Source organism: Camelus bactrianus, chromosome 3 (assembly GCF_048773025.1).
Source record: "Camelus bactrianus isolate YW-2024 breed Bactrian camel chromosome 3, ASM4877302v1, whole genome shotgun sequence".
In the NCBI taxonomy this organism is placed as follows: domain Eukaryota; kingdom Metazoa; phylum Chordata; class Mammalia; order Artiodactyla; family Camelidae; genus Camelus; species Camelus bactrianus.
Window position 1 is genome coordinate 107,992,761 of NC_133541.1, and position 13,614 is coordinate 108,006,374.

Genomic DNA, 13,614 nt, shown 5'->3' on the forward strand with positions numbered 1-13,614 from the left:
TTCCGTGTTACTGCATTTTAATCAAGTCCAGGGCCTCCTCCACAACCATTACCTCGGCCTCTACAGCCCTGTGAGGTAGGCAGAACCAGGGCTAGCATCCCCATTTGCAGGTGGGGAAATCAAGGCCCAGAGAAAAAGGACTGGGCCCAAGGTCAGAGCAGAGCCCAGATGTACTGATTGGTGTAGTGCTCTTTTCACACCTGTTTCCACTACCCTCGATCCTGCAGCAGCTTTAACAGCCAGGCCCAGTCCTCTGGGGACTGGGGGCAGGAAGGAGAGCTTGCCACCACTACCCCCACCACCGCTCGGGCCCCAGGACTGGCCTAGGCCACGTGAGGATGCAGGAAGGTCGCCCCCAGGTCCCTGCACCTCCAACTTCATCACTCAGGGGATCCTTTCAGAGAGCGGCCAGATCACCACTCCTTGGCTGGGGTCCAGGCCTAGAGTTGCCTCCTTGTGGCTCCTCACCCGAGAGGTACCACAGAGGTCCAGGGAAGGCCTTAAATGAGCTAGGGGGTGAACAAGGATGGTGGGAACTCCACCACGGCCCCAGGCACCAGGTCCACACCACAGAGCCATAAAGTTATTAGAGCTTATTTTCCAGATGAGGAAATTGAGGCCTAGGGAGCTTGTGCAGGTCACCCGAGGTCACAGAACAAGTCAATAGAGGCAGGACTGGGACCCCGCCATCCTGTCTGGTTTATTCTCCCCTACCCCCAAGCCAAACTCCCCACCCTTCAACTGAGGTGCTCTACGCCCTCCATTTCCTTGCAGATGGGGAAATGACCTAGGGCCCCCCAAGAAAAGGGGCAGGGCCAGGCTTGAGTGGGGAAGTATCTCACCTCCCCCACCCCATCAGATCCGGTGGGACATCAGTCTGGTGTTGAGTTTACGGAAAAAGGACCGCAGCTTGCAAATCTTGCATTTTTTCTTGCGGCGCCCCCGGGAGAAGCTTCGAGCCCTGCCTTCCTCCTCCTCTTCCTCTTCTTCCTCACTGGCCCAGGGCCCCCAAGCACCCCCATTAAAGTCAGGATGGGCCCGGGGATTCTCAGCCGGGTAGCGCACGGGGATGGCTGTGCGGTTATAGTCCACCAGGCGGGCCAGCAGGGCTCGGACCACATCCGGCCGCTGGCCAGCGAGGTCCTCCCGTTCGTAGGGGTCAGCACTGATGTTGAAGAGCCACACAGCCTGGCGAGCACTGGCCATCCGCTCCAGGTTCCACCAGCTGCCAGGGAAGGCAGCTAGCGTCTGCGGTGGGATCCAATCACCATAGCCGGGGTCTCCTGTCAACAGCTTCCACTCACCCACACGGATGGCAGCCTGCACAGCGGTGTTCCAGATGCCAAAGCCACCCTCCAGGGAGCCATGCCGGGCGTGGTTGTAGAGCGGGTCAATGTTGTGCAGGATCTCTGTGCGTGGCGAGGCCCGGCCCTCGCTGATGGCTGGCCACACGTCATAGCCATCCAGCCCATCGGCCGCCGAGGCGGTGCCACCTGCCAGACCCACCAGGGTTGGGTACCAGTCAGTGATGTGCACCAGCGCCCGGCTTGTCCGTCGCTTTCTCTTGAGAAGGGGGCTGTGGACGAAGCCCAAGCCCCGCACACCCCCTTCCCAGTAGGTGCCCTTGCGTCCTCGCAGTGGCCAGTTGCTGCCCCCCGAGAAGGTCTGGCCACCATTGTCACTGGAGAAGATGATGACACTGTTGTTATAGAAACCGTAGCGCTTGAGGGCCCAGGTGATATTGCGCACGGCCTCATCCATGCAGGTCACCATGGCCGCGTACTTGCGCCGGGCCACATTGCCCATGGTGCGGTAGCGGTACAGGTACTCACGAGGGGACTGCAGGGGTGTGTGTACCGCCTGGAAGGCCACATAGAGGAAGAGGGGCTGCCGGGGACTTTGGCTGGCTAGGATGTGGCTGACGCGCTGGGCATAGAGCAGAGTGGAATACTGGCCGCTGAGCCCCCAGGCCACACTCTCGCCCTCGTGCAGGTCAAAGCCACACACCCCTGGGCCGTCGCAGTTGTCATAGGTGTAGTAGTCCACGTTGCCCGTGAGCGAGCCCAGGAAGGTGTCAAAGCCCCGGCGGGTGGGCAGGCACTCCTTCCGGTAGAAGCCCAGGTGCCACTTGCCCACCATGTGGGTCGAGTAACCCAGCTCCTGCAGCTTCTGGGGCAGTGTCACCTGGTCCAGGGGCAGGCAGTTGGGCTGCCGAGGGCGGATGATGGAGTGCTGAAGTCCTGTGTGGATCTGGTATCTGGTGGGAAGAGGGAAGGACACAGAAGGCACCAGTGAGCTACAAACCACTGCTCTGGCCACCCAGCCCCCAACACTCACCCTGAGGTGGGCTCTCGCCCCAGCGCGCCCAGCAAGCAAAGCGACGGTATGTATTACCAAATGTGTTAAGCACTTCGAATACATTATCTCACTGAATGCTCAAAATCTACTGAAGTAGGTATTATCCTCATCTTACAGATGTGGAGGCTGAAGCTCAGAATGGTTAAGTCACTCATACAAGATCACACCGCTAAGAAGTTGAGGAGATAAGAGCTGAACCCAGGCTAATGATGACAACAAGAATAATAATAGCTGACACCACGCACACACTGTTTGCTCACCTGAGCCCCTTAAATGAATCATCTCACTAAATCCTCACCACAGCCTAAAAGGTGCATTTCATTATTATTATTCTCATCTCTCAAATAAGGAAACTAAGGCTCAATAAACTAAATCATTTGCCCAGTGATTCACACAATTAGTAAGTGGAGTTGAGATTTGTATCCCCAGGAATCTGGCTCCAGATTTCAGAGTCCCTACACTCTAAGCCACTAACTTGCCATGGGGCCGAGAGCCAGTCCCACTCTCTCAGGAAAACTCCTATTCACTCTTCAAAGCCCAGCCCAAATGTTATCCTCACTATAAACTTTCTCATAACTCTCTCAAAGAATGAGTCACTTTTGCTTCTGGGTTCCCACAGCATTTAGTGCAAACCTTCATTGTCCAACTTGGCCATAAGATTCTACCCAGTTGTATATACATGCTCTTGGGCCCAGTGATATGTAATGAGACTGTCCCTTATTCATCCTTGTATTCCCAGCACTCAGGTGATATTTCAAGGACACTCAATTACTTATGAAATGGAAGAATGAAGAATGACACTCAAAGGATTTTAGAGCCAGAAGGGGCCCAAGTCATTTTCAAGTTTATTTACCTTGACTTAAAAAGAAACTAAGGTCCAGAGGAGGGGAAAGACCTTGCCCAAGCTCACTCAGTGGTCAGGAGCAGAGCCCAGACTCGAACATAAATCCAATCAAAGTCCAAGCACAGATCCTTTGCTGGCAAACTAGGCAGCCACTTCTCTTTCCCCACAGAGGCCTCAGTTTGCTCATCTGTAGGAGTGAGTTGGTTGGAATGAGACACCTCTAAAAACCTTCCAGTTCTCAAATTTTATGAGACCAGTTCCCATGTGCCTGCCCACAAAGTTTATGGGGCCCCCGGATCCCGGTCACTCACACAGGCTAACACCCCGAGGCAGGAGCAAGTGGTTAGCAGAACCCTGCATTCCTCATTTATTCATTCACATCCCATTCCTTCTTCTGTGGTCAAGGCACTCATGTGATCTGCTTATGGTGTCCTGCCTTTACTCAAGTCTTACAAGTCCCAGACTAAATAAGAAGCCTGGAACCTCACACATGTCTTAGAATCCTACTCCTTTTTCTCACGCCCAGGCATCCAAGTTAAGCGGAGACGTAAATTCTTGACACCTCTAAGCCAGGACCTGGGGTGGGTTTTTCTGTTTTGCTTTTCTTATCTTAAAGCTGTTTGTTGTTAGTTATCACTAGCTACTACTGCCATTTTTAAATACTATATGTCACATATAGTATTTCATTTAATCTGCATTAAAAACCTACAGAGCCTATTAAACCCATTCTACAGATGATGAAACTGAGGCTCCCAAAAGTGCAGCAACGGGCCCAAGTTCAGACAGCTGGCAAGCAGTGGAGCTGATTTTTGAACCCAGGTCTGTGCAACTCATGCTCAGAATGTCTCAGTCACGCGGCCTCTGCAGACCACAGTCAAGCTAATGAACAATTAGATTTGATATAAGATGTACCCTAGGGCCCCGAGTTGTAATGAGCCTCTCTTCACAGGGGCTGGGCACCTTGGAATGCTGGTTTGTAAAGTGGGTGAGCCAGGTAAGAGTCACCGAAGCCTGTCTGCAAGTGAGTAACATGGGAAACTGGCTCTCTCCAGCTTCACCAAACATGACTGGATGCACTAACAAACACTAATGAGAGTAGTCAGCATCAGTCAGATGGAGCCAGCTGTAGGGGGCGGAGGGCAGATGCTGCCCAGCCACACTCAGCTAACTTTGCAGATTGGGGCGGGAGCTGGAATGCTGCCCTGTATGCTGCTCATTCCCCTGCCCAAACCAAAAGTCATCTCTGGGGAGAGAAATGCTAACTTGTGCATCGCTCTGGGGAATGCAGATTCCTCTTCCCTCTTCTGGAGATAGGTCAACGTTTGGTCTTTACCATCTGCCCCCACCCCTAACACATACATTGATTCCCCTTCCTCTTTCCTGTTCTCTCTCTCTGTTCCTAGATCTAAATGCTGAGAGCCAGATTGAAGGAAGAAAAGGCACCTACTTGACTCCCAGCTACAGGGCTCCTCTAAGCACTGGCCTCTCAGCCTTCTCTCGTTCAGACCTGAAGTTGGGCACAGGCCCAGAATTTGGCCCTCCCTGACTCCGTGCCTCAGTTTCTCCCATCCAGGAAACGGAAACTACACAGCCCTGGTTCCTGAAATCACACCAGTGGCTTTTGAGTGGAACTTGGGAGAAAGCATGCCTTGGACTCCATCCAAGGAGGATTAGCTTCAGCCTTGCCAAAGGATTTTCTCCTAAGTGGCCAGAGTTTGCCTTCCACACCCCCACCTCCTGTTTCCCTGCTCTTTTAATCCTGTAATCCTACCACCTTGCCTGGGACAACTCCTTACCAAGAAAGTAGCACGTCTCCTTGGGGCTCCCAGCCAACTTGGGAGGGTTTCACAGATGAAAAAACAGGCTTGGAGAAATGATGTAACTAGTCTAAGGCTACACATGTCAAGACATCCTGTGTGTGTTTTTCTCGGCCACCTATCAATTCCATGGTTTCTTCCCAATGTTGTCATCAAACAGTTGGGGGACCCTAATTCCTCCAGCGACATAGAAGCTTCCATTATTGACAGTCAAGTAGGTTATATGCAACTCGTTCAACCCTCATCACTCCTTTTCAAGATTAAAAACTGTTCTTCAATCCATTTTGTGGATAAGAAAACTGAGGCTTAGAGAAGTTAAATGATTTGCTCAGGGCCTCAGGGTATGTTAATAAAAGCAGCATTCAAGCTTCAGCGTCTCTTTCACATGGTGTGGAGTGTGAATGTCCTAGAACATCAGAGGGAGAAGACCTCAAGGATGATCCAACCCATTCAGTGTACAGGTAGAGAAATCAAGGCCCAGAAAGGGCAAAGGACTTACTAATGATCACACAGCCAACTGGAGACATAAGACAGAATTAGCCTTGAGCTCTGGTTTCCCAGGTCCCAACGGGGGACTGTCAGTACAGGGGAAACCTACAGCTGGGTTCATTTGGGGCTTGGACCACCAGCATCAGCAGCCCGGCCTGTGCCTACCTGCCGGTGAGAAGTTGGCTCCGCGAAGGCGTGCAGATGGGCTGGATATAATAGTTTTCCAATTTGACACCCTCGGCCGCCAGCCGGTCCAGCGTAGGGGTTTCGATATCTGAGCCATGGTAGCCCACGTCGTGGTAGCCCTGGTCGTCGGTGAGGATGAAAATGATGTGGGGAGGCTGGGATGGGGCGGCCGAGGGCTGCTCGCTGGCCTCCGCGGGTGCGTCGGCCACCAGGCTCGGCTTGGCCCAGTTCCAGGACAGGTAACCGAAGCTGAGCAGGCTGACCAGAGAGAAGCCGGTGAGGGCGTGCATCGCCATGCCGGCCCGTGCGTCCCGGCGCGCAGGGCTCCCAGGGCCTCCCCGCCTCGCGCGCCCTGGGCGCACGGCCCGCACGCCCGCCAGCCGGCCGGTCCCGACGCTTCGAGAGCGCTCAGCGTTCCCCGGGGGCGGCCCAGCGGCGGGTCCGGGGCTGGCTGGACGGCGAGGTCGGACCTGCGTGGCCGCAGAGGGGCGCTCTGGGGAGGTCAGGCCCGCGCCGAGCTGCCTCCCGCCGCCTGAGCGCCCGCCCGGAGCCGCCCTCGCTCCCTCTCCCCCAGTTCAGCCGGGCCAGCCTGAGACTCGGTGTGGAGGCTTCCAAAAAGTGCTCTCCACCATCCTCTGACTCCCCTCTTCCTTCTAGCCCTCGATTTCTCCCGCCTCCTAATTTCTCTCGCCTCTGCTTTCCCTTTCTCCTCCTCCCGACCCTCCAGACCCCGGGCCGGCCTCTCGCCCCGCCCGGAGTCCCGAGAACAGTCGGCTCCCCGTAGGGAGGTGGGCAGGACCCCAGCGGGGAAGGGGAGGGAGGCAAGGATTGGGCGGGTCTGTGGGGGACACCGCTGGAGAGAATGTGAAAAAGTTGTAACATCTGCCGGACCGAGCCCCAGGTGGAGGGGAGGGGCGTCCAGCGGCGGCTCCGCCCCCGGGCGGGAAGCCCAGGCCGGCTGGGCCCTCTGGCTCCAGCCTCCGCCCTGGCCAGACTCAGGAAAGGAGGGAGGGGGGCTCCTTGGAATTCGATGGAATAGCTCTGGAATGGCCCGGTCAGACATTCCTCGATCATGGAGTCTCAGCTTCTCTGAGTGCCAGTTCTGGAAGGAACATGCAAAAATTTCTATTCCAACCGGGTCATTATTCTACAGCTGGAGAAACTGAGTCCCTGAGATGGCAGGGAACACGTCTATATCACAGAGCAAGTTAGTTCTTCCCTGGGCTGCACAATGGTTGTTTGAGTGGCAGCAGAGACAGCAATGGAGAATAGAGACGACTTTGGCAAGCACCAGGGGCTGGAAATCAGGAAACTAAGTTCTGGTCTTGCCAGCTTCCCTCTCTCCCCAAATCCTCCCCCTCCTCATTCTGCAATTCACAGCTAGACTCTTAGAATGCCAGTGCTAGAATCCAGAGGGCAGGAGCTGTTGTATACATCTTGTTATGCACAGGGTCCAGAAGCTCAATCAGTGTATACTGCAGGTATGAATGGATGAATGGGCCTTGAGTGTCACCCAGGCCAACACCCACCCAAGGAAATCTCTGCAACAGGGAAGGCAAGCTTGGGGCACTCCTGGGCCAGGCAAGTATCATAAATGAGTAAAGAAGGGGACTGCTGTATTGCCAGAGGAAGGCACGGGCTGCATGGAGCAAAAGGCTGCAGCCTTGTGTCCAGCTAACCATTGTCATGCAAGAATCTGGACTGGTGTTTTCAGATCTTCCGATTTTCCAAGAACGCCCAAATCCAGATTATAATGAGAAACATTCCAATTGTTAAGAGCTAATAACTAATTTAAAGCAAATGTAAGCACTATACAGGCCAAATCAAATCTATCTGAGGACTATTTTAGGCCATTAGGTACCTGTTTGCAACTTCCACCCTGCATCATTGTTTTCCAGATTTTAACTAGGCTGTATTTTTTAATGGGAAAACTGAATTAAACAAAACCAATTAGGCTTTTTTTTTAACTACTGGGAGTTCAGTCTTTAATATACTGATCTCCAAAAGCAGGCATTGCTAAAACTGTATTTCCCAATTTTATGTGACCAAGGACCCTCTTTTTCACAGAGCTTCTCCAAGAGCCAGTGTTTGGGGAACTTTGAAAAACAAAAACTGCCCAGGTGGGTCTTCTCTCTCAGCATCTTTCCCCTGCCAATATTCTGCCGTGATCCTTTCCCTTTTCTTTAAAACCACTGCGTGTGGGGAAAGAAACCAGACTTCCAAAATAGCAGCCCAAGTGAATCTGCATTTTGAAATGAGGGCTGCGTGGGGCTGACCACTCCTGTTTGCTCAGAGCCCCATATTTAGGATGACCAGATTTATCAGAAGGGAAAACTGAGCCTGTTGTTCTGGCAGAAGAAATGTTGAGGACAGACAGGAAAAATACAGCTTCCTGAGGGAATGCTGCTAAAATGGTGCTTCCGGAGGCTTCAGCCTGAGGCTGTCCAGGGGGTCAAAGTGGGACAGGTCACAGGAGGTCAGGTGGATTTGGGCTTTGTATTCTTTGCATTGTCCCAGACTTGAGTCAGGAGGAACTGGAGATATAGAATGAGGAGGAAACGGCAAGGGGGAAAGGGTGGGGATTCAGCCTAGAAGAACTATGTCCAAGGAGGCCAGCTCACAGGCTGCCAGCTGCCACAGGGACAAGGCCAGCAGAATTTCTGAACGCTCAAGACTGTGGGTTCTGACATCAGACTACTTGAGTTTAAATCCTGACACTTATTTGGGGTCAAGCCTTGGGCAAAGTATTTTGCCTCTCTCAGCCTCAATTTCTTCATCTGAAAAGTGGGATGATAATATAAATGAGATATAATACAGTGCTCAGTAAATGCCCAGCCCATAGTAAGCACTCAGTGAATGTGAATGGTTACGATGATTGTTCTCTGGGCTTCTGAGAGAAAAGGCTTAGTCCTGTAGGTGAAAGTTACTGGGAAACAGATTTCAGGCCAATTTAAGGGATTGCTTTTGTAGGAGATCTGGCAGCTTGCTTAATAAAAGGATGGCAGTGATGGGTGAATCACCATGTGGAGAGGAGTGGGTGGACTCTTGTTCCCCAATATTCACATTTCTTTTAAGAGTCTTCAGTAATCACTGAAACCCACAGTGGCTTCAGAGGGCTCCATCTCCCCTCTAATGCTCTAGGGAAATAAACACTGTCCCTCGACTCTTCCTTTAATGCCATTACACAACTGGGCCAGGCTGCAACACTGAAGCCAGACATTTCCAAAGGCTCAGGGATGACAAGGGGGGAAGTAAAACACAAAGAGTACTGTGAATCCAGGTCATGTCACTTTCAAGATGTGGCTCACTCATCTTCCCTTTGTGTTCTCTACTGTATGCCAACTGCCCTCTTCCCTGGGACAATGTCCATCAGCTCTACCCCCATCCAGGTAGACACTCAAGAACTCCAAGACGTCTCAAGTTCAGGCTCAAGAAGTAAGGCTCAGAGAAACAGAAGTTCCCTCTCCAGCTAAACCAGCCTTTGCAGTTTGCATGTCAGGACCCATCTGTTTACAAGATGATTGACAACCGGGAAGCCCCGTGCCCCTCATTCACATAGGTGCACACTTACCTCGTAACCCCCAAAGGACAGCTGCATCGAAACCCTACAAGAAGCCTAACACCTGCACGCGAAATGCAGATCACATGTGGCAGATCTCCATTGATGAAATCAGACTTCAAAAAGCACTGAGCTCCTCATTACTGGAACTACGCAAGGAGGGGATAAAGTGCCCATCTGTCCAGGAGGTAATAGGAGAGATTCTTGAACTAGAGATTCTTTTAGCAAAACTCAAAGACTTTTTGAAAGTTCTTTCCAGCCTGAAAATATTATGAACCTAATTATTTAGCCCCAGAAAATTTTTTAGTACACGGAGCTATAAAAGTGAAAAATGGGTGAGTCTTTTTCTGTCACTTTGTCTTTCATTGCTATGCGTGGTATGTGTGTGTGTAGGTGTGTGTGTATTTGTGTAGAGGTGTGTGTGTGTGTAGGTGTGTATGTATGTTTAGCCATCTTTGAACTAAAATTATCTTCGTACAGATATTATTTCCTTCTGACTTAATTGACCTTGGCAAAGATCTTATGCACAGATTATGCATGCTGCTGTCCTCTGGAAGTCAGTTTGCCTAGGCTGGACCAAATCAAGGACTTGAAAGAAAACACAGACGGTCTCTGGGCAGACAAAAATGTTGCGGAGTTCAATCTTCTAACTTAGAGGAGAGCTCCTCAGGCCTTCCTCACTCCAAGTCTATTGACTCTTAACTCCATACACAATTCTTACAAGGCTAATGACTTGACTTCCCAGCCCAAGAATGCTGGAAGCAGCTCAGAGGGAATACATAAGAAGGTGGCTTGAGGGACTTGCCTGTTTATAATACTACAGTTTCATAATGAAAACATTTCATAGGAAGAAACAAAAGAATAAGCATAAAAATCAGGCTGGTAAATTCCAAAACCCAGGAGTTTGGAGCCATTTGGTGAAGGAGCAAAGAGCCATATCCACCGGAATAGAACCAAGGACATCACCGTATCACAGTCCAGCGCAGAACTGACTGATGGAATGCCCTCCAGAGTTTAAATCCTGTTCAGTATCCTCTTTTTAAGAAAGCTGGGGAAGACATCAATGATTTTTCCCATCCAAAATGATTACTATGACAAAGTCATGGTCTAAGCTCAGCTTCAGTTGTAGAACAGCCTAAAGTTGCAGACTCAGGAGGTGGTACCGTCTGCAGTGGTGCCGTGGTGATGAGGATGCTGCACTGCTGTGATGCTGGAGCTCAGGCTCAGCACCCGTGGGGCACGCTCCCCGGTGGAAGGCCCGGCTCATCCACCTTCTGCCTCCTCTTTGCAGCCCAGCATTATGTTCCCTGCACTTCAAGCCCCATAGTTCTCTGTAGCTTGAAAGGGCGAGTGGTGCTCAGGAAAGCAGCACCCTGAGTGGGAGCACGGGAGTAAAGACCTCAGCAGGAGAGAATTCCACAGGTGCCTTTGTTCACCTCGTCTAGCGATCACTGGTTCTCACTTTAAACCCCACGCTCTCAACCAAATTAAGACTAATTAAGTGCATCATTAATTATACCTAATTAATGATCTATGGTAAGGCCAGGGGTGTTTAATAAAGCCACGGAGAATGTATAGCCTTATGGAGAATGTATCGCCAGGGCCCTAGCTAATGGTACATGAAAGAAGTCCAGGGAGAGACCAGCCTGCCCAGATGAGCTGGTCTCCCCAGTGGGCAGGCTGAGGGGCATCTGAGGCCTGGTTCCTGCTGGATTGTGTTGTATTTGAGCAAAATTGTTCTGGGAGGAAAAGTGCTTTCCTCCTTGATGCCGGGGCACCCCCTTTAGCATTTCCGGGGGAGACACACATCCCCCTGACCCTTGCTTCCGGGCCCTCTTGGTGGTCTCGCTGAGTGCCCCTTGTCTGTCAGGATCCCATTATCACACATCTGAGCCTGGAGTGGCAAGAGCCCGGGCACCCGAAGCCCCTTGCCTTTAACCCTTCCCGGGGCCCTGGCCCTGGGCATTTCAATGGCTCCTTTCTCTGGCACTCAATGAAACATTCTTTCGAGCAGATTATTGAAAGCAGAGCTCTGGGTACACAATGGGCGCTCTGTGCTCACAGCCGCTGCCCAATCTGTTTGCCCAGCCCGACTGCGGCCTCGCCTCTCCGCACACTCCCCACCCTCCACCTACCCGACCCCGGCCCCACCTCGAGGCCAGCTCAAAGGGAGGCCGTATGAAAGGACTTGTTCTCCGCCTTCTCAGAAGTTCCCGCCGTGGCCTCTGCCAGCCATGGGAGGCGTTAGCTGTCCCAGGCATGCCTCCGGCTCATCCATCCATCCATCCGGGGCTCTGCCCACTTTGTGACCTGAGGCTTCTGTCCTCACCGGGCAGCTGAAATTTCTCTCTTTCTTACACACACACATGTAGATACGGGTGCACACACACATACGCACACATATACACACACAGATGGGACTTTCAAAGCAAGAGGTGAAGTCTCAGAGAATCAGATGGAGAGTGGGGGCCACTGAGTCCCAGATAAATGGAAGGGCTCCTAAAAGTAAGGATGGCAGGCTGCCCACCAGCGCCACTGCCCCCTGCCCCCTGCCCCCAACCCCGAGGCTCCAAGTTCCTTGCAGGTTTCAGGGAAGGCAGGAGTGTCCCAGTTAAATGTGAGGCCCCCGGGCCAGATTCCCTGTGTTCCAGCCCCGCTCTGCCATTTGCTAGCTGCGTGACTTAGTTATCTGTGCTAACCTCACAGTTCCCTAGTTTTCTTATCTGTAAAATGCAAATAATAACAGCACCCACCTCATAGGATTGTTGTCAGGATTACAACAGACAAGGCAAGTGAAACTCAGCACAGAGCCTGGTGCATAATAAGCTCTTGTGAACGGACAGCTTTTGTTATTACTGTTACTATACTTAGAGTCTATTCCTACAAGTGTGTGGCCTCAGGGGCAAATATCTACATTCCCCTAATCAAGTCATTCCTCTCCTCCAAAATTTTCAATGGCTACCACCTGCTTACAGTAAAAAAGAAATCCAGTTCCTTGGCCTGGCACTTAGGGGTAGAACTTTGAATTCTTCCTTCATCATAGTCACTGGATACATGGAAGATAAATGGCTCCCACCACTGTATTACAGTTGTCATTGTCATAATTTACTGTACTACTTGGAAAACTGGCTTTTCGCATAAATATATAAGAAGACCCTACCTGGGGGGAAAAAGACTCTGAATCAATACCAAATTGAAATTTGAAAATAATAATAAAATAGCTTACATGCATTGGACATCTACTATGCGCCTGGTACCATGCATGACTCTAGATCTATTACCTCAAAATTCTCAGGTAGGCCTACGATGTAGGTCAAATTACTACCATCATCCGCATCTTACAGATGGAGAAACTGAGAACCACAAAGAGTAAGTAATTGCCCAGGGTCACACATTGGGAAATGCTAGGATTTGAACCTAGGTCTAAAATCTAATGACTGCTGTGTTAAATACCACACCATTCTCCCTTCCATTAGAGACATCTGGCCTGCCAAGAGTATCTTTACTTCCACTTTCCCTTCTGCACTTGAGTGGTTAAATGTCAAGTCTCTCACTGTCCTGAAATGCCCTGGCAGACCCAGGGGCCCTGGGAGGTCTGAATGGGCTGGAAATGTCACAGATACAGACTCTGGGAGGCTCCCTTGCACCAGCACCCTGGGTGGGGCTGCCTTTCGCACTGCTTTGCCCCTCAGGCCCCGAGTGAGAATGTAGCACCTTGAAAGCCTGCTCTCGGGCCTGTTCTCTGCCCTCAAATCCCCCTCTCTGAGGCCCCACTGCCAACTCTAGTAGCTTTGAGATGTCCCAAAGCCCTTCGAGGCAGAGGCTTCCCCTGGCTGTCTATCTTCTCCGACCCAGATGTCACCTGTCAGCTCTGCTTCCCTGTGAAACAAGAGTCAGCCTCTCAGGGAAGCAATCATGCTGGGCTTTTTCTTCTCAGGGACAGCCCAGCCCAGCCCCCGCTGCCTCCTGGCCTTGGCTAGACAGTTCCAAGGGAGGGATGCACACTAATGACAGGGATGAGGCTTGCCTCTGTTCCCATGGCAACTGCTGCACTCTACTTAGTCAATCACTTTTTGAAGCTCCTGCTGGTGTGAAAGTTATTTTGCAAAGAAATGCTTAACTCTTATCCAGGAACTCTGCTCCGGGTCTTCAGATCCTTCCAGGTCCCTTACAAAGTTGATTTTCTCTTTCCTCCCTTTACTGAAGTTCTTTCATCTTTAAAGCTCTGCTCAAATCCCACCTCTTCGAAGAGACCTTTCCAGATCCTCTCACCCCTCCCCTCCCCATGTGGAGTTGCTCTCTTGCTCCCCACACTCCCCTGGGGCGTGTTTATGGCTTTATTAGATCACAGTCTGCCTGTT

At 51.5% G+C, this 13,614-nt stretch overlaps 1 protein-coding gene across 1 annotated transcript; it reads right to left on the reverse strand.

The window, feature by feature from the left end:
- On the reverse strand, positions 1–7,637 carry ARSI (arylsulfatase family member I). The gene is made up of 2 exons (XM_010961791.3): positions 5,674–7,637; positions 1–2,257 (listed from the first exon to the last, which is right to left on the reverse strand). The coding sequence occupies exons 1-2, from the start codon at positions 5,988–5,990 to the stop codon at positions 856–858; spliced, it is 1,719 nt and encodes a 572-aa protein (XP_010960093.1). The 5' UTR covers positions 5,991–7,637; the 3' UTR covers positions 1–855.
- Positions 7,638–13,614: the final 5,977 nt, after the last annotated feature.

Bases quoted from the DNA above. Each gene is read 5' to 3' on its own strand.
- ARSI (XM_010961791.3), bottom strand. From the start codon at position 5,990: ATGGCGATGCACGCCCTCACCGGCTTCTCTCTGGTCAGCCTGCTCAGC. The intron at 2,258-5,673 runs GTAGGCACAGGC...TCTTCCCACCAG, and splicing joins AGCCAACTTCTCACCGGCAG to ATACCAGATCCACACAGGAC.